The sequence below is a fragment of the Arachis ipaensis genome, chromosome B4 (assembly GCF_059453495.1).
Source record: "Arachis ipaensis isolate K30076 ecotype BB chromosome B4, ASM5945349v1, whole genome shotgun sequence".
NCBI classification, from domain to species: Eukaryota; Viridiplantae; Streptophyta; class Magnoliopsida; order Fabales; family Fabaceae; genus Arachis; species Arachis ipaensis.
Window position 1 is genome coordinate 137508499 of NC_142439.1, and position 21880 is coordinate 137530378.

The window sequence follows — 21880 nt, forward strand, 5'->3', positions numbered from 1 at the left end:
AGCTAAACAAGAACAAGAACAAGAACAAAAGTAAATAAAAGAAAAAGAAATAACACAACAAAACCCAACTAAAAAGCAACAAATAAACTCAAGAGACTTCAATTCCTTTCTTCCCCATTCCATTCACTTCTTCTCCCTTTCTCTCACCACCACACACTGTTTTCATTTCAGCAAACACAAAAACAGACACATTCATTGGCTTTGGTTATGTTCTGTTTACCAATTATTCAGTTGCAGCAACCAAACAATAAAGACACAATCTTTTCATCATCATCATGAACCCCTTTTCCGCTTTTCCTCTTAAAACACAAAATTCTACTTAAATTCAACTTTTTTATGGTGCTTCCCAATTTGGGTACCCACAAATAAATATAAAAAGCTTATCTTTACAAAAGGGTAGCTGGATAGTTAGATAGATCTCAAATCTCAAAATTCTTCAACCTCCTTCAATGGCGTCATGCCCAGCAAATTCAATTACCTACAATGGCAGCTTGTGTGCATGCATCCCTGGCTATGTTCTGAACAACACTGCAAAAAGTTGCACCCTTTTTTCTTCAGGCTCCGACATAACAACAAATTCTGGTGTTGACTACTATGCTCTCAGCTTCCCTGAGACACTCTTTGCCTTTGACAGAATCAAGAAGTTCACACAGTCACAAGCTGTGTTCTTGGAAGGAACACTTGTGATGCTTCTTTCTTGGCTAATTATGTGCTTTTTCCTTAGGTTCATGAAGCTTGGTGATGGCCGCAATGTGTGGTTCCAAATCAGGTGGTGGATTAGCCGGTTGGATATTTGCTTTGCCACAAGACACTGGCTGGTTAGTTTTGAGTTCCTTTTTCTATTTGGGGGTGGGGAAAAAAAGTGATTATTTGATTTGATTTGGAGATGATTTATTTACTACTTCTAGTAAGTGGAATATATTAGCCTTGTCTGGATGCCTAATTTTATTCTTGTTGATGCTGCTATGCTGGTATTCTATTGGGGTGTACCTCATATTTTCATGTACTTATCTATGGGATAAGCTAAATTTGTTGGTTCAAATTTTTAATTCATCTTTTCTAAAATTGCTAGCTTCATGACAAGACTACTTGCAGCTATTCATGGATCAGCATCACAAAATAGGCATGCTCTCATTGTCAATTTGATAGCTATATCATATTTTTGATGCTACTAACCATTATTCTAGTGCTCTAGTCATCAAAGGCACATATAGAAGTATTAACTTTTTGTACAAAAAATTGGAAGTTGCTTTATTTAGTGCTATTTTTTCCCTTGTAGGACGATCAAAAAGTAGTTACCAAACGCAAAACAGAACTTGGCGGAGCTTTCTCCATAGCAAGTTGGATACTTTTTATTGGTCTATTTGCTGCGTGAGTCCCTGATAACTTATAGCTTATTCCAAAAAATTTTAGCATGTCTTAGTGAAGTCTTCATTTTGACTCAATCCTCTATCAGGTTGCTATACCAGATCATATCAAAGAGATCAATTGAGGTGCATAATATAAGAGCAACAAATGGACCAGAATTAGCTTCATTTATCAGTCACTTGGATTTCAATATAACAACAATATCTAGTATGAGCTGTGCAAATCTACGTGGCCTCGGTACTTTAGTTACGGGGAATCCTGGCTTCGTTGATGAGAGAGTTCTTTCACTATCAACATTAGTGAACTACACTTGTTACAACTCAAGCAAGGGGCCAACTATAGCATTAAAGTGTGAAAAGTGCAGAGCTATCCCTGATAACATGTATATTTCATGGCAGTTTGTTGATCTTCCAAGTTCTCCTGCCACTGCTGTTGGTTTTGAGTTCAAGCTATCTGCATCTGATGATACTAAAAAACATGTTAGTTTTGTTAATGGAACACTAAAGAATGGAAGCAATTTTGACAATAGCCCTGTTACATTCAGAGGGAGAGAATCAAATATTCTGAAGTTTAACTTGTTCCCTAGAATATACCGTAATTTACACGATCTAAAGCTCATACAGCCTTTATTTCACGAGTTCCTCCCAGGTTCGGTTTCTCGTGACAGAAATCAACTTCAAGCATCACTTGAAAATTCTGTTGATGGCCTAGTTAACACTACATTGTACATCAATTTTCTCTCTGCTTATGTTGTGGAAATCGACAAGGAGAATATTTTGGGTCCTGGTAAGCTATCTGTTTACAATTTTTCGTAAGAACTTACTTTTGAAACTAATTAAACTTGACTTACTCTCTCTAATTCCTTATTTGAAGTACTCAAATTATCAATAGTATCTCTTCTAATTCTTTGTCTTACTAGATGCTATCAACTTCTTTGCCTTCAAGTTCAACCACTTAAGATTCCTTTTCATTTGATATCTTATTTTTTAAACAAAGAATAATTTGTCTCTATAATCTGAAAAGAGAAATTGCCCTCATGTCAAACTACTTAGCTATGTGTATTATGTATTGGTTTGGCCTAATCGACAGCAAATACATCACTTTGCCATGCATGAATAAAGATAACCTAATGGAGACATGGTTCTTTGACTTTTTTCTCGAAAGACACTACTGAACTGCTCTGAAAAGTTTTGTTATCTAAACGAACTATTTTGGAGGCAATATCAAATTCTCATTTCCCCTCTGTCTGAATGTTCAATGTAGCTTCAGAATATATTAATAATTTCATTATTTTTCGTTTCCATTTGCAGTGAGCTTCCTTGCGGATCTTGGTGGCCTGTATTGCATTAGCATTGGGATCTTTTTCTACCTGCTGATACAGGTTTAATTTTCAATCCTGTATCCTCTTGAATTTTAGTTTTATTTCTTTATTTCTTAGCAGTCAATTCATAACTTTTTCATGCTTATATTCCAATGTAGTCCTGACTTTTGTTTAAATCTAGTGTGAGTATAGGATAAAGAAACTCAGAAATGAAGACAACGTTATGCGGACTATTAGAAATCGGCGTAAAGCACAAGAACACTGGGACAAAGTAAATTCTTTGCTGAATAGTGAAAGTTCTTTGAAGTTGTACTGTTTCTCTTTTGCTAAATTTTAGCCTTCTTAATTGGTATCAGTTGAGGAAATATGTGATGTTCACTTATGGCTGCCCTACAATTGAAGATGACTACAAGAACTCCGAAACAGATCCTTGTTGTAGCGGGACTATGCTGCATTCAGTTCGTGGTAGTGCATCGTCGCGTAAACGAAGGATGCAAAGCAAAACAAGTTCTATAAGTTTCTACAAGAAACCTGACCAACCTGCTACCATGGTAAAGCTTTTACCATGCACATTGCACAATCTTCAGTTTTGTTTGATTTTGCAGCTGCATCTTCTTTCACATTGGATCTTAAATCTTAAATGAATAATCGAGATCCTAATGCATCGAGGTGTTTTTACTAATATCCAATTTTTACTGATTGAGACTTATTCTCTCAATGCATATGGTATAGGTTATGCAGTTATCTTTTTCTCTATTTATAAATAAAATATAATAAAAAGAAGAGGAAAGTAGCCCTGCATTGATTCAAGGATTTGTTGATTTCATCTTTCAGTCACAGAGCTTCAGACCAGTTGGATCTGCAAATGGTTCAAACCTGCAACCTGAAAATATGGAAAAACAGCATAATGTTGATATACACAATGATCCTCATCGGCCTCAATCTTCTCAATCGCACGAGTCTTCAATTGTTGATGATAACTTCATTCCTCCTCCACCTTCACTAGGTAAAATTTCATTTCATACCAGGCATACTTATTAGGCGACATTGACACCCTTGTTTAGGAGAAGTGGTATTGTGACAATATGGTGTGCACATATTAAACTATAATAGTAATATATTAATATACTCTTATGACCTGTTGCAATGTCATAAATATTGCGATCAAGGACTTTATATTATAATAGCTTGACACTATCCATAATATATTATACCACAGTGTAGTTGATTCATATAGCTAACCCTACCTAATAGAAACAAAGGCTTCTTTATAGCTGTTCTATAACATATCTAATTTTCATAGGATAAGTTATTTGGTTGAGCTGGTTAACAGATCATGGGTGTAAAAAAAAACTAATATAACTAAATCATCTGTTATAACTATTATAACTAACTTGATGTAATAATGCTATTTATTTGAGTTTTTTTTGTTGTAACATTTAGTCAAAGCAAGTCCCATGCCTAAAACTTAATATACCAATATTTTGCATTATTTCCAATTTCAATACTAAAATTAGAAATTTCATACATTATGCAACTAAGTTGTTTAGTTTAGTCTCTATATAGCTATTAGAATTTTCATTATCATCCATTATTTGTGAAGCTTGTTTCTAACTTGTTGGAATATAATTATTTACCATTACCTCTTTCAAGCCTATATAACCTGTGTGCAAATGTAATGCAGAATGCAAGGACGGCTCGAGAATGAACATGTCCGATGTTCAGAAGAATCTCCAAAGCTTGTACGAGTACAATGTCATGCTGAGGGACAAGTTAGTAGCAGCACAGTCTCTGCTGCATTCTTCCTCATCTTCACAATCTTCTAAAGTTCGAAGTAACGGAACCTAGCCATACCCCATCTTTGTAAATGTGAGTCCTTATCCGTGTGTTCTCAAATTGTTCCATGATTTCCACAAGCATGGATGTCATCCTACAATGGAGTTCCGATCAAGGAAAACTAATGGTCGGAGAATCTGCGGCATGGACAGAAATACTCGCAAAACTTCTGGCCGGATATTCTTTCCCACGTTCAAAGCTGCTTGAGTTTAGACAAACTATGTGAATCCATGTCTTAAAGAGATTTTGGTTTTACAAGTGATTCATTCATACTCTTATACAAGTGATTTTCCATGTCATGATAACTTTGTATAGCCAATGCTTTTATTTTGTGCAGTGGAGAGTGATATTGAACTTCAATTGTGAGGCTTGAGTTCTTGAGGATGTAACACAGTTTTCACTTATTATATTATTACTAGACCTAGATCCATGCAATGTGCGGGATTAAAATGTATAATTTTTTTTAATGTTATTTAATATCAAGCTCTGTTGATTAACATAGCCCCTTGACAATATGCAATGAACATGAGTAATGAAAGATTTGTCAATGGAAAAATTGAGATAATAGTATACTGTATATAGTTATGTAGCAGTTGCACAGTATATCACTACATTTTATACATTCAGTTTACTTGGCTTATGAGCTTCTGTCCACCACATGATCTAATTTCTTCTGCTAAATTGTTGACATGTGCTTTAGCTGATGCTTAATTATACAATGCTTCAAGCTCTGTTTTCTGAGAAGAAAGGATAGAAACAATAACTGAAAGTAAAGATAACAATTACATGCTTTATGCAGGCATAGAAAGTTTAAAATCAAGATTTGTATTTCAAGAAGACATTCAAACATGTTGGAGAACCGATGAGCCACTTGGAATCAATTGCTTCCTCTGAGGTACTTTTCTTGGTATCACTAAATATTTCTGGATTACTTTTACTAAATTTTCACACCACCATTCTGCAATTTGCTTCCTCAAAGGATGCAAGAGAGGAAAATATATAATTATTAAGAGAGAAAAACATCTCATCCAACTTAAGTTAATGTGAAAACATTAACAGTACATGATCAACACTACTCAGCTGCAGGAAATCTCATTCCGGTTAGATTATTGTGAAAACATTGATCAACTTCAAAGTGCACGATCAGCACTACTCGGCTGCAAGATCTACAGCTTTGAGGCTGCGTCCTTGTCTAAGAACCATTTCAACTCCCCTTCAGGTGAAACCATTGCAACAGGAAGCTTAGGAGAATTTTGAGATCCACGCAGCGCAGAGTGAACAGCAACCGATTCTGCAGCACCAGTCACCACAAGTGCAGCGTAAGCAGAGGAATTGATCACTGGAAAAGTGAAAGTAATACGCTCCGGGGGCGGTTTTGGGGAGTCCTTGATGAAAGTAACCCATCTTTTATTCTCCTTCACAAGAGGATGCCCTGGGAACAAAGATGCTACATGGCCATCTGGACCCATACCAAGCAGCATGAGATCAAATTTGGGAAATCCAGTGACCGGTGATGAAGCTATTACACCGTTCTTGACCAACTGTCTGAGACGTGTCTCGTAATCATCAGCCGCTCCCTCAGCTGACAGGGTATCGTTGATTGCATAAACATTGCAGGAAGGAACAGGCACCTGTCAAGAAGAGCCACGATCGAAGCACCAACGAGTCAGATTGATAGAGCTTTTTAAAGAAGACTATACATAAAAACACTACCTCCGATCCTTTTATCTGTTACTATCACTTTTTGGTATATCCTTGGATCAACATATCTATGATCGAAAGATATGTCAAAAAATAACACGGATAAGAGAGACTGAGAAAGTACCATATAAACCAAAATCAAAACTGACGCGATTTGTCTCTCTATTGCAACATTTTACATGACTTTAAGAAATATACCCATTACCCAATAAAGGGAACATCCTATGCAACAAAGGGATCCATTCGCTTGATCCATTCATACGAACATTGGTTTCAGGTTTTCAGCTTGAACAGACACATACTTTGAACTAACCTTCTTTTTATTTCTCACAGCAGAACACACCAATGAACAAGAAACAAACATGTGAAAAATATTGAAGAACAAAAAAAAGATATACCTTGGATAGCAACCCATCATAAGCAAGCTTGTAGTTACTATCTTCATGAGTCTTGGGCACTACTCTCTCATCCAGCCAAAACACATGCCACTTAGACCATTCAATAGAATCAACATAAGGTGGTTCCAGCAATTTCCTAAAACCCCAAACATAAACCTCCAAAGTTACCGAATTTTTAATCTAAAAAATTTACAAAAGAATCATCAAATTAAAAGAAATTGCTTCCATTTTGTATGTTGGGTACGCATCAAAATGGGAGCTTGAGCTAACCTGAGATTACTGATGAGAGAGCCACCGGACAAGCAAACGGTGACAGCGCCTCTTTCAGAGGTGAACTTGTTGGAGATCTCAGCGACGTATTTGGCCAGAGACACCGCAAGCTCCTCTTCTTCGAAGACCTCCACAACCACATTGCTCTTCTGGGTCTCCGCCATCGACGATTTCAGAGGTGAAAAAAGCCAACTTTTGTGTTTTGGAGTAACCCAAGAGAGAGAAAGCTCAGTGAAGAATGGGGTCGAAGAGAATCTAAGTGAAAAAGAAGTTGGTGGAACATGAAGTGGGGTTGGGTTGGTGAGAAGAGCGAAAAGGGGTTTGATTCATTTTGGGGAAAAAACAAAAATACAGAGTAATTATGAAAATTTACATTTTAGACGGATTATTTCTTAAAAAAAAATACTAATAATTTTTTTTTAAAATAATAAATATGAATAAAACAGTTTAAGTTAAAAAATTTTATTCTGATTATAAAGATTGATTTAAAAGTAATGTGTCTATATCTATTATTTTAAAATATTTTATTGATATTTTTTTTAGTATTAATTTATATAAAATATAAATTCTCATATATTTATTTATCATTTTACTCAAAATTTAATATAAATTGTGTGGATCTATAATTATTTTAATAAAAATTAAATTATATACTAATTGTGTTATTTTAAAATAATTGTATTTTAATTAGATATTTAAAGAAAATTTTTATACATGACTAAAGTTCTTACAAAATTCATAAAATTAAAGTATACTAAATTTTATATTAAACAAGCATGATTGTATTAACAATTATCACTTGTAAAAAAAATATTTATATTTTGTAAATTATGAATTTGAATATTTGTGAAAAATAATACGTTTTTCTAAAAGTTTTTATATTGAGTGTCTTTATTAGCGAATGTAAAATTTTGAGTTATTAGATAACTTTGTATATTTTCATATAAATTTTTAGTTTTTTTTTTGTAAAAAAATGAATCATTATAATTGTTGAGTTTTTTTTTTCTGAGAGTTACCTGAAATGTTGAGTTGGGTTTGAATGTGAGGTCCAAATTCCTTGTGAAGCAATGTCTGACTTATTTATGAGTCGAGGTGCCGCCGTTTGAGTTCCTCGTGAGGAGGTGGGGGGTGGTACCTACAAAAGACTCCGATACTTAAGTTAGCATGGGTTTTAGGCAAATTTTTTAGTAGATTAGAACATAAATTATACTTAATGGGTGTCAGTGTATTTATAGTAGAGTTATTAACCACCTTTGGAGTAGTTCTATCTTTTTTGGGTGGATAGCCGTTCCCTTTACTTTGGGATTTTGTTAAGATCATCCTTTTAGATGGGGTGAAAACATTTGCGGAAGCAATTACTCATTTGGGAAAGTAGAGCTGGGCTTCCTCTATAACGTCTGATCTCTTTAAAGAGGTCGGGTAAATGATATCGGCCAACCTTCTTTAATTACGCCTTTTATCTTTAGTTACGCCTTCTGAGTCTCTGCCATCGACGATTTCAGAGGTGAAAAAAAGTCAATTTTTGTGTTTTGGAATAACCGAAGAGAGAAAAAATTTAGAGAAGGAGAATAGGATTGAAGAGAATCTATATGATAAAGAAGTTGGTGGAACATGAAAGTGGGGTTGGGGTGGGTTGGTGAATAGGGTGGCAATGGGAGAGTAGATAGGATTTGGATGTCGCATGAGCGCAATTAAACATTTGTTTAAGTATGTGCACAAGAAAAATGATCATGTAATTACAATTATTTATAAAGAAAACTCTAACCAAAGTATATAGGTTGCGGATGAAATTTGAAGCTGCTATAATTGGGCTTTTTTACCTAAATGCGCATGTAAAATACTTTAATTCCCAAAATGCGCATGGTTTGAAATTTTTCTGAAAATGCGCACTTCCATTTCTTTTCCGGCGTCTGCGAAATGGATTTCAACATCATTTCACTCCAGGTGCCCACGAAATGGGCAAACCATATCAGGTTCAGCTCCCACGAAATGGCTAGCCCATTTCCTTGGTGGCAGCAGCGAAATGGAAGGAACAACTCAGGGGCGCCAGGCACGAAATGGGGGCACTGCGGAGGTGAGTTTGGGCACTCCATGTCTCTTGTACTGCATAAGAAATGTGACAAATTTGTGTGTACTGCACACGAATTGGAACAACGGCTAGGCTATAAAAACCCTTCTCCTGCAGAACTAAAGCCACAGTTCCAATTCTCACTTCTTCTACCCTTCCTTCTTCTTCGAAAATTCCATTTTCATAGAAGCTGCTTTCACCAATTTTTTGGTGTGATAATGGCATCTGAATACATTTATGTGGTCATATATCCCAACGAAAAAATTTTGTATACAGCTGAGGGAGTGACCTTTATGTGTGATGACCCACTTTGGATAACGATTCCCCCACAATCATGTCTGCAACAACTAAAAAATATGATTCTGATGAACACTGGGTTGATTGAAAAAAAGGAGATCAGTACGCTGATTTATAAGATGCCAGTTACGGTAGCAAGTTCGTTTACATATCAGAAAATGCATATTAAATCTGACCAGTACGTGTCGATGATGTTTTCGTATCATCATAGCATTGGAAGCATCTATTCGATGGAACTTTGTGTGAAGCTCCAAGATGTGGGGGGCAGCTCATCTAGTTTGAATAACGTGGAGGAAATGCGAAATTCCGGTGCTGGTGAAAGCATTCCTTTTTGGAGATTGGTAGGGCTCGCAGTTCGTCCTTTAACGCCTTCGCGGCCCCTGCCCAGAATGTAGAAATTCCTGACCGACGTCCCTCCCCCACTGTCCATGTCGCATATCCGGAAGAAATGGCCGACGGGTTGGCTGACTCCTCTGAGGAAGACGAGATTGAGGATGATAGCGGAGAGGAAGCAGAAGTTGTTCCGAAAACCTAACCGCTTGACGGCGAAAGGGTCATCCCAACTCGTGTCGAACCGATAAATGTCGCAAGGGTTGGAGGTCTTTCCAGCAGCACCCCGACCACTACCTGCACCTGAGTCTTGGTCCAATAAACTTGACAAATGTGGAGGACATACCCAGTAACTATGGTTTGACCGGTGAAATGGAGCTAAAGCTTGGCTTGAAATTCCTGAATAAAGATGCAGCAATGCTTGCTATTAAGAACTAAAACATCCGTCGAAGTGCAGAATTCAAAGTAGTGGAGTCAGATCATACTCGGTATGTATGTCGATGCAAACTTTTTGGTGACCAATGTTGCTGGATGGTGAGGGTTGCGAAGACGAGGGCGTCCAGATTTTGGAAAGTTTGAAAATACCAAGGGCCTCACAGTTGTTTGGCATCTGCGACGTTGCAAGATCATGCTCAACTTGATTCAAATGTCATATGCCAGCACATATTCCCCATGGTTCAGGCAGACGCGACCATTTGCATAAAGGTGTTGCAGGGATCTGTGGAGTTGGCGTACGGATATAAGGTGTCTTACAAAAAGGTTTGGCTAGCGAAGCAAAAGGCAATAGCTAGAATCTATGGAGACTGGGACAATTCTTATAACCAGCTACAGAGATACTTCAACGCGTTGCAAACTTTCATTCCAGGTAAGCCTTTTTTCGGATTGCATACTTGTTTTGTAACAATTATTATGTTCTTATGAATTTGCACTTTCATCATAGGTACAATTGTCGACCTTCAAACCCGACCATACTATGTCGGCAACACGCTCGACCGTGAAAGTGTCATGTTTCATCAAGTATTTTGGTCATTCTCATCGTGTGTCGAGGCATTCAAGCACTGCAAGCCCCTAGTCTCAGTTGATGGAACACACCTGTATGGTAAGTACACGGGGACCTTGTTGATAGGAATAGCACAGGACGGAAACAACAACATTCTTCCGATAGCTTTCGCGCTTGTGGAGCGGGAGAACACAGATGCGTGGTACTTCTTTCTGACCAACTTAAGGAGACATGTGGCTACTCAACCGGGAGTTCTACTAATCTATGACAGGCATGCAGCTATAAAGGCTGCACTCGAGCGAGATGGTTGTGGCTGGGAACACAATGTTTACTGTGTCCGACATATTGCGTCCAACTTTGCAACAAACTTCAAGAGTAAGGAAGCCAAAAGAGGTGGATCCTGAGGTGGATCCCAAGCATTAACCTGAGGTGGATCCTGTACTGAAAAGTCTGGGACCTGCATCTCCTCATCTTTGACAGCCTGATGTCTTCCACGGCGGGAACGATGGTGTCTCCTGTCTTGTGGAACTGCTGGTAGCTGAACAACTGGGGTTCTACCGCACTCTGCCGGGGCCCCTCGCGGAATGTCATCTCCTCGGGGATCATGCAAGGCATCCGGGGATGACAAAAACCTCTTTGTCCTCGAGCAATACCACATATAATAATCACGACTGGGTTGCAAGGTATCTGCCGTATCAATCTGTAGCCGATATGATATAGTCCGTCGGTTTGCCCACACTTCAAACCATGTCTGCAGGCGGATGGGCCACCATCCATCTTCGTTGCGAGCCGATTGGCGATGGAAGATGTCTATGTTTAACGGAGGGTTTGGTGGACCTTTTTTGCCACCGAATTGCCGCATGACTCTATCGATGTTAACAATCTCGATCCAGCGGAACAGAATCAGTGACACGACCGCCATAGAGAAATCCCCATGTGGAGCTCCAAAAAATTCCGTAGACACCCTCGACAGAATACGTGCATCCCTGTATGGCATCCACATAAACTACCAAAGCCAAATGTCATTTACACAGGTAGACGAACTTTCAAGGAGAAAACAAATTCATGCTAGAACATACAACAAGAATAATTACCTCGTCCACCTTCAAATTGTCCAACCTCAGACGGTGCCTTTGCAAGCGTTGCTTGGCGTAGTCATTCTTTCCTCTCTTGCCCGACCACCTATGAAAGAACACCATGATCATAACCACATTTAAATAAAAACGCAAATGAAATAACAACACAAGTCATAAATACGGAAGATGTGTAACATAATATATTACGTTGTAGCTAACGAAAATATGTATGGGCTCGTCACGTCTGGTGTCCAGAAAGGAAGCCTGAAGTATATCCAAGACATCAGCAATGTATGACAGCCAGACATTTCCTCGACGTTATAATCAGTCGCTAGGCACATGCCTCTATACAACCAACAGAGCACGGCACTGCCCTAACTATATGTACTAATGGCGTCATAGTTGGCCAGGAGAGGAAGATAACGTACGTGAACCGTGTTGTTCGCTTTGTCAGGAAGTAAAACGCCACCCAATAAATACATAATGTAACAACGTGCATACCGTACGAGGACGTCCTCGGGAGAGTCAAGAGGCATCTATTGTAGTTTACTCTTGAGCCACTTCAATTTTATGTTATACTTCGTGGTCCCAACATGTCCGTCAGGAACTTCACCGAGGAGTTCCTTACACCATTGCCAAATATCCCTCTGGTGGAACTTACTCCATGACCTTAGAGTGCCGCTCACCGGCTCACCGTCGATTGGTAACCCCAAATGCATGGCAACATCCTCCAAAGTAACAGTACACTCATCCCATGGGAGGTGGAATGTGTGGGTCTCAAGACGCCATCTTTTCACAAGAGCGCTAATCAATGGGTTGTCGTACTCAAAACGCTTTATCAAAGACGCATAATAGAATCCGGCTCTTCTTAGATACGGTTCAAGCATCTGCCTCCTAATCTCCATACTCGGATCTGCTTCGTCCACAGAGAAAATATCGACCAGTGTGCCATGTGGAGTCAACACATGGGCCGGCTGATATTGAAATACATCAAAATACAATTATTCAGTTTACAACAATTTTTTTTATCATTAACAAATTTTTATTTATTTATTAAAAAAACTCACCTTCACAGGTAAATGAGCAGAAATGTGAAATTCATCCAACCTATTAAGGTTTTCTTCCACATTAATTCCACTTCCACTCATTTTTATGAATTAAAAAAAAATATTACTCCAGCACAAAAACTTTTGTTCACCCCACCAACAAACACAACTATCCCCTACACCCCACTACTTCTCTCCTTTTTTTTAACCTTAGAATTGGTCCTCTCCCTTCACCCCCTTTTATATTGCTTCACTCACAAGAGTACAATAAATTGCCTCCCAATCCACCCACTGCATGCTCGTACGAAAATTGTAATATTGGAAGTTGCTGCCTTCACTACCCGCCTATCCATTTCGTGTCTACCACACGTGAGGAGTGCCATTTCGTGTGTGCCTCCCATGACTTGGCCAATTCGTGGTTGTCATATATGAAATGGGCCATTTCGTGTGTGCCATAGATGAAATGATCCATTTCGTGTATGCCATGGCTGAGGTGATCCATTTCGTGGTTGAGGCAATTGAAATGGTTTGTGTCAGTCGCCAGAACCCATTTCGCGGACACCCCCCATGATATGCCTCCTATTTCCATTTCGTGTGTGTTCCTTGCGAGTTGGCAGTGCATATTTGAGGATGAATTTCAAACCGTGCGCATTTTGGGAATTAAAGTATTTTACATGCGCATTTACGTAAAAAAGCCCTATAATTGTGAATATATATCAATATGTGATGTTTGGTTATGAAATTTAAGTCAAAGAGTTTACTATTATCCGTCTACTATTCTATCTATCCGGTGAATAAGTTATTGTTTATGAGAACTTAGAATATATAGAAAATATTGTTTACTGTCAAAGAGTTCACTGTCATAGAATGTTGCTTATAAGAAAATTATTTTTTATTTGGATGGATGCTAACAAAAAATATGTATAGAGAATCACATTGATATATTTTGAATATTTTACAAAATTTGTTTGGCAAAAAATTTAAAAGATATGAACACCAAAAAATTTTTTTTTTATTAGTAGATTGACTCATATTTTTATAGAAAGTGAAAGAGATTATTTTTGTCTTTTACTGAATATTTTTATAAGAGTTGTACTAATTTTAAAGACACAAAAATAGTGAATGGTGTAATTTATAATACTTTTAAAGATGTCTATTTTTTTTGTTTATTGCACAATAATAAGAAATTTATAGATGTCTTAAATAAACAAGTAATTGGACATCTACATCATATGTGAGGAGGTTATTTATAATTTTATTTGCAACTTTTTAGATGATATTCTGTATAGACATCGAAGACATTTGAACATAAATAGTATAATTTTATTATTTTAGTTGTGTATTTCATACTTTAAAGAATATTTTATGGCTATATATAGTTTGTTGATCTAACTTTTTTTTAAATGTGTTAGATTTAATTTTGTCTGATAAAGATATCAAAAATTTTGCATTGTCAGACATAGAAGATATGATGCATTCTTATGAAAGGAGCTTGTAAGAATATTCTCCAATGTCAATTTTTTTCTGGTAGTAATTACTCATCATTACAGGATGCATGACTAATAACATTAATTAGGGACCTTAACATCATCAATATTGTGCATGGTGACTGTGAAACAGAAAGAAGCTTATGACAGAGTTATGTAGGCTGTGAACGGGTCTGAAAGAGGATTTTCTTTTTCCTTTATAGTCAGGGTGGTTATGGTAAAACATTCCTACAACATTCCTTCACTTGGTTGAATGCAAAATACTAATAGGGACCAAAATAAGAAGAATTACATTAATTTTAAGAATGAATATGATTCCAAATAAAGAGAGCATTTCAATCAAGTTTTGGAGAAAATAATTACCATTGATAGTGTCTTTTGGTATGACAATCAATAAGATTTAAGGACAAACGTTGAAAATAATGGGTTTGGGTTTGTATACCGAGACTGATTTTTATACATAGATCATTATATAGGGCACTTTTAAGAGTTAAGAGTAAGTAAGGGATAAAGGTTTTAATTCAGAATCATGAGGGGGTATCAGAGAATTACATGATTAATGTTGTGTATAGAGATGTTTTCGATAAATTGAGATGATCAGATTAACCAATTAGTATCTTTTTGTTATTAATTGTATTTTTTCATATTTTTTTATAGTTGGATAAAAATTTTAATATAAGTAATATTTATATTTTATTTGATACAAGAACAGAGATACAAACTTATGAATGTGCAGTGATCAATGCTAAAGATATAGACTAAAATTTTAGTTGTTTACAAAAAAATGAGTACGCATATTTTTCATATAAATTAAGACATTAATTATTGTATACTATATTTTTTTAATTAATGTAATTATTTTGTGAATTTTTTTTTGTAATGTATTTTTATTTAGTATTCACATAAATAAAAAATAAATTAGACTTAATTTAAAGTTAAATATGTAAAAGAATAATTTTTTATTAAAAATATCTCATATATAAATTAAAAATTAGATATTTATCGCACATATTCATATATTAATTGTGGTGTGAGTTTTGGCTAATTTTTTAGAATTGAAAAAAATAATGTATAATCCAATATTATGGTTAATTGGTGTATTTTTTATATGAATTTAAAATTTTTTATTTTATTTTAAATAACAAATTAGACGTTTGAGTTTAAAAAATCGGAATGTCAGATTTTGATAGTGCATAAATCGGAGAGTCCGATTTGTGATGAAATGAATTTTTTTTTTCGTTTTTAAACAAATTGAAGGGTCTCATTTGTATGTTTAAATTTAAATTTTATTTTTCAACAATTCAAAATATAAATCTGACAAAAAAAATTTTAAAAACTACATATTTAACTTTCAAATTTATGATATCCACAAAAAAAAATACACACACTAACTTTTCACATTATTAAAAAGTACCACCAAAATTTCAATAATAAAAATAAAAAGTGGTGCGTTTTCGCAACAGAAGCTTATTATTATTATTATTATTATTATTATTATTATTATTATTATTATTATTATACCGTACAAACACATTTGATATTTATTAAAATTAAAATATCAACGCTGGTGTTTTGTATTTTGAGTTTTTTTTTTGTTTCCCACGGTATTCTTTAACTCAACAGGACAAGGACTAATCCGTCGCGGTATTGAGCTCTATTCAAGGGTTTGTCGTTGGCCAATGAGTTGCTGTATGCACAAGGCGGAATTCAAACCTCCGACACTTGCTTAAGCGAACTAGTGAACTAATCACTAGATCAACCCAACTTGATTTGTATTTTGAGTATTTGACATGGGCACATGGCCAACGCTAATAGTGTGAATGCTTAAATTATCAAAGACATTAGTAGTTATAGACGAGATTAATCACTGGTCAGCCACATTTTATACCAATATAGAAAGGTGCATGTGATCATCGTATACTTTTCTCTCACGTAAAAATTCATGATAATTATTAGAAAAAAAAAAAAGAAAATGAACAACTTTACTAAAATGGCGTAAAAGATAGTATTAATTAGCAAGTAATTAGTTTCATTCTAACTATATTTGTTAACTAATATCTGATTTTAGATTTTAATATTTTTATCCTAATTAAACTACTAACTTAAAACTTCTGGTTTAGGAACTAACGTAATATTTATTATCTTTTTTTTTTTGTCGGAAAATATTTATTATCTTAACTAATCTCAATTCGTTACTAAATAGTAATTACATTTGTATTTTCTTTCCTTTTGTTTTGGTCGACAATATTAATGTAGGAATTGTCCATTTATCCTTAGGATTTGAAGAAGGCCCAATAAAAAGTCTATGAATAAGTTTTAAATTCATTTTTAATTTTCTTTTCTGTTGCTAATAAAACGAACCCAGTTCACCAAAAAAAAAAAAAAAAATCCTAGTGCAACTACCAAAATCTATTACTAGGTAGAGTGACGTACTGACAGGTTTGAACTTTGAACTCGCCATTAGAATATTCGCCATCTCAGGTTCTTATTCTTCTTTTCCCTTCTCCATAGTTAATTTTGGCCATTGTTGAAATGTTGTTACAATAAATAAACTAAATAAAAGTTGTACAGTAGTTAGAGTTTTTGAGTCAGCAAATGTTATATCATTGTTGTAACATTTTTTTTTTAATTTGATGTGGGATATTTTACTAACAGGAAAATGAAGGTGATCGCTGCATATTTGCTTGCTGTTCTTGGAGGCAACTAGGGCTGGAAGTGAGTCAAGTTGAGTCGAGCTAGACCAAGCTCAAGCTCGACTCACAAAAATTGAGTTTGGCTCACGGCTTGATTCATTAATAATCGAGCCTATTTCTTAAGCTCAAGCTCGGCTCACCGAAAGTTCACGAGCTGGCTCAAATAATAGAAACATAAATACATAATCTATAATTTTATATCAATAAATTATAACTTATATATTTTATAAAATATTTAAAAAGATCAATTTTATATATGGTTATCTATCATTAAATTATAAATTTTTATTTATGTCCTACATCAAAATTATGTGTAAAAATTATATGTAAAAATTAAATATAAAATTTTAAATAATTAAGATCATATATATATATATAGTACTATTTCATATGTATATATATAATATTAAAAGTATAGATTAAATGCATATAGGATATGTGTATTAATAATTATATATATATATAATCGAGTCAGCTCATGAGCTAATGAGCTGAGCTTATCCAAGCTCAAGCTCGGCTCATTTAATTTATGAGCTCAATTCCAAGCTCAAGCTTGGCTCACTAGCTCACGAGCTTAGCTTATCAAACTATTAACGAGTCGAGCTCGAGCTAGCTCATGAGCTGGCTTGACTCACTTCCAACTCTAGAGGCAACCTAAAGACATGGCCCTGTTTCTATTCTCCTTTTTCACTATAAATTCATAATATTACTTCTTTAAAAATGAAAAAAACAAAAATTGTATCCCTATTGTTAAAGTATTATCATTTTAATGGATTGATTACAATATAAGGATGTGTCATTTCATTTGATTCGTGTAGCTTAATCTGTGATTTATTGTTGTTAATTGATGTCGATAGTTGTTACATGCAATATGGGGGTGAAATAGTAGTCAATTTTTATTTAAAAAAAAATTGTAACTTGAATTTAATTGCTATACACGGATTTAACTATTTTTCATAGATATCGATCATATATTTTCATATCATTAAAATTTAACTTTAATAATTTTGGTAACGTGCAGTAAGAGCAAAAGCAGAGGATAATATGATTCAACTTGTTATGTTTTTGGGCACAAGGGACTAAAATAAAAAAAAAGTTAAAAGAAAACATGCTCCCATGGCCATCTTAAAAGAACAATGACAACTTAAGTGCTTGATTGGTTTAAGCGTTTTCATTGAAAATAAGGTATAAAAATATGATTGATTAAATATTTAAAAAAAAAATAAAAACACTATCTTTTGAAAATGCTTTTAAACTAAATCACTGGATTTTTTGTTTTGGGACAAAGATTTGAATTTTTGCTATTCATTTTTATATGTTTTTTTTCATGCTACATTCCTCCGTGTAATATTTTTTCCGCCTTTCGCTGTTATTAGGATATCTATTGTTTACTTTTAATTTATACGTATATCTCTTGAAAAGGAAAGTTTTTTTTTATTTTATTTGACCATAATAAGTAAAAAAAAATAAAATTTTAATTAAAATTAAAATATGTATTTATTAAATTTTTTTATTTTATTTAGTATTAAATACGTACTCTCCAAATTAAAACTAACTATATATAAGAAATACTAAATTTTTCTAAAATAATATAATAAAATATTAATTTATTTCATATTGATATTGTATAAAAATTCATTGTTAATTTAATAAATAAAATAAATAGCTAAAATCGTACATTTAATAAATATAATTTCGTGATTTTAAACTATTGAAAATATATTTTAAAAATAAACCAATCAAATATATTTTTATTATTTTTGATAATTAAAAATAAATTTTTTTTTTATAAATTAATTGTATTTTTTAAAATATAAAAAAATAAAAATAAAAATTATTTTTAAAAAATAAAAATAAAAAATATTTTCACAAACTAATCAAATAGATCCATGTCTCCAAAAATGTAAGGTACTCATATTCTTTAACTGTTTCCCTTCTTTGCCACCTGTGATGGCCTACATAAAACATGTTACAGTATAATAATTGGATGCCGTAGTGATTAACCATTTGTGAGAAGTAGTTTCGCACACATGTTCGAATCTTCTCTCATTGTATAATTTCAAGGAGAAAGAAGCAACACCACCAATATCACTGAGACTTAAGTATTAACAAGACATTAAGTATTAGTAAGATGAAAAAAAAAATTGAAGAAATGAGTATAATGCATGATATTTTCTAATATCCTCAAGAATCTTTAAAAAAAGGTTTAATTACTCTGTTGGTCCTATAGTTTTACCAAATTTTTAATTAGGTCCCTATACTTTTTTTCTTTTTAATTGGATCCCTACAGTATTTTTAATTTTGTAATTACGTCCTTTTCATGTTAAAAATATTAAAATTAACATAATATTTTTACCAAAATACATGCGGTCAAAGATTTAATTAAGTTTTTAATTATAAGTACCTTCAATTTACGAAAAAATATTCAGTTAACTCTAATATTTTTTATACTAGGAAGGACTTAATTACAAAATTAAAGCAGTGTAGGGACTCAATTAAAAGGAAAAAAAGTATAGGGACCTAATTAAAAATTTGGTAAAACTATAGGGACCAACAGAGTAATTAAACCTTAAAAAAAATATATATTTGTATGTCTTACGTACTCCGTATGTACTCCTACTATAATTAATTACAACTACGTATTAAACTAATAACAAAACTAATTAAACTGTAAAAATTTATTCAAAATTTTCAAATTATTCTTCCTAAAATAACCTATTTTATCTTCAATTTCCAATTTTAAATTATTTACCTAAAACAATATTTTTTTTATTCCATATATTGAATAATACATTTATTTTTTTTGTCACTCTTCTCATAACATAAGCATAATAAAAGTCTGTTAATTTTGATACAATTTTAGAATTCTTTAAGCATTTATTTTCATATATTACATCACATACACATATTCTCAAATGCAAACATTAGGAAAGAATCAAAATTGTTATCTAAGTAGATTTTCGTATATTCGTCAGTTTAAAATCTAAAAATAAAAATAATTTTATTCAAATTTAGAATATACTGTTAAAAATATCTTCAAATTATTAAATGACTGATAAAATTATTTTTAAGTTTGTTAACGATAAAAATATTTTTAAAATGTGATAAAAAAATAAAAATATCAATTTCTTTTATAAATGACAACTGGATTTTACATTTAACAAATTATTTATATATTTATCCAGTTTTTTTGTAAAAATATTAAATAATTATTTAGAATTTGCATGAAAAAACCAAAATTTAATTTTTATATTTTTTGTTTTTTAAAAGATATTTTTGGCCATTAACCAAAAAATCACCAAATAATTTTAACTCAATGTCAAATCACCGAATTTCAATGATATAAATATTTCACTTTTATAATAAATATTTCACTTTTATAATCATATTACAAAATATTCGTATCAAAGTTCTATCTCTATTACTTTTTTTGAGAATATATTTGACCGTCGACTACTTTTGATGCATCTTAAAATATTTTTATTATTGGTAAATTTGGAGATTTTTTAAAATAAATAATTTAAATATTTTATTTATGGATATAGGTAATTTGTAGCATAAATATTTACTAATTTTCATCTTTTTACATATTTTGTTTATAGTATAAATAAATTAAAATTGTTTATATCTAGACGAGATAAGACATGATTTAATTTGGCTTATATCTCAGTATATGTGTATTTGTAAATTACGAATTTGAATATTTGTGAAAAATAATACGTTTTTCTAAAGGTTTTTATATTAAGTTTCTCTACTAGCTAATGTAAAATTTTGAGTTGCTAGATAGCTTTGTATATTTTCATATAACTTTTTAGTTTTCTTTGTAAAAAAAATAATCATTATAATTATTATCAACGAAGGTGAACATCTTTTCTAAAATTTTTGCGTTGACTACAATTTTGTATGTTTTCATGTAATTTCGTAGTTTTTCTTCTAAAATTAAGTAAAAAATAACCGAAATTTTTATCAAAAAATAACATTATATTTTTACTTATCATTAAATTTTTGCAATCTTTTCTTTATATTTTCCCAAAAAGCTTTTCTAAAAAAACTAGTTGAGTTGTCTTTATACAATTGATTATAATTTTGTATGGTTTTATGTAATTTCTTAGCTTTCTTCTCTAATAAAAAAGATAATTATAACTCTTATTAAAGAGTGAAATTGTACTTTCACTTTTTTCATTAAACTTTTGCAATTTCCTCTTTTATTTACCCAAAAACTTTTCAAAAGAATTATTTGAATTATGTTTATGCAATCATCTTTGATAAAAAAAAATATTATAACAACGACGATAAACAATTGTATAAGTATAAATTGTGAATAATTAGATTTAAGTATTGTTAATTTCTATTTCTTAAGTAAATGATATATCAGTTATAACATAAGAACTAATATTTATCTTTAATTATCAAATTCTATTGACTTAGATAACCCTTATTAATATGACAAAATGGAATAAACATAAGTAAATGAGAGATTGCTAATGGCAAGATTAGCATGATGTGACAATAGTATAAAATATTATGTGTTAAACTTTTAATATAACATTTTGGATTCTCTTTTTATATATTATTACTAGATAAAAAATAAATAAATAAACTATTATTATTATTATTTAGAGTATTTACCCAAATTGGTCCCCAAAGAATTTTTAAGTGGACGTTTTGGTCCCCAACAAAATTTAATTATGTAATTAGTCCCCAACTTTTGTAAACGTCCGTCATTTTAGTCCTTTTGTTGGTTTTTTCCGTGAAATTCTAACGGTAGAGTCCAACGTGTCACGTTCAGGTGATGAGTCAGCCGTTAAGTGCCACATGTTCAATCAAGACAAATTGGTCCCTATTCTGAATGATGCTAAACGCGTCGTTTTGGGAGTAGGACATAAGGGTGTGTGTCGTTTCGTTAGCTGAGTGGTTTTAAAGGTCCATTTTTGTCTTCCTCCCCCAAAACGAAATTACAACCAGCACCCTCTCTTCCCCTAGGTTTTA

General features: G+C 32.9%; 2 protein-coding genes across 2 annotated transcripts; one reads left to right on the forward strand and one right to left on the reverse strand.

Moving 5' to 3' along the window:
• LOC107635117 (uncharacterized) lies at positions 1-5092 on the forward strand. The gene is made up of 8 exons (XM_016338495.3): positions 1-818; positions 1280-1371; positions 1457-2154; positions 2679-2749; positions 2871-2960; positions 3046-3240; positions 3524-3695; positions 4374-5092. Exons 1-8 carry the CDS (start codon positions 450-452, stop codon positions 4535-4537), a joined length of 1851 nt encoding a protein of 616 aa, XP_016193981.1. The 5' UTR covers positions 1-449; the 3' UTR covers positions 4538-5092.
• A 242-nt stretch (positions 5093-5334) lies between these two features.
• Positions 5335-7183, reverse strand: LOC107635118 (putative 6-phosphogluconolactonase 4, chloroplastic). Its single transcript, XM_016338496.3, has 3 exons — positions 6895-7183; positions 6625-6760; positions 5335-6156 (listed from the first exon to the last, which is right to left on the reverse strand). Exons 1-3 carry the CDS (start codon positions 7056-7058, stop codon positions 5692-5694), a joined length of 765 nt encoding a protein of 254 aa, XP_016193982.2. The 5' UTR covers positions 7059-7183; the 3' UTR covers positions 5335-5691.
• Between the last annotated feature and the right edge of the window lie 14697 nt (positions 7184-21880).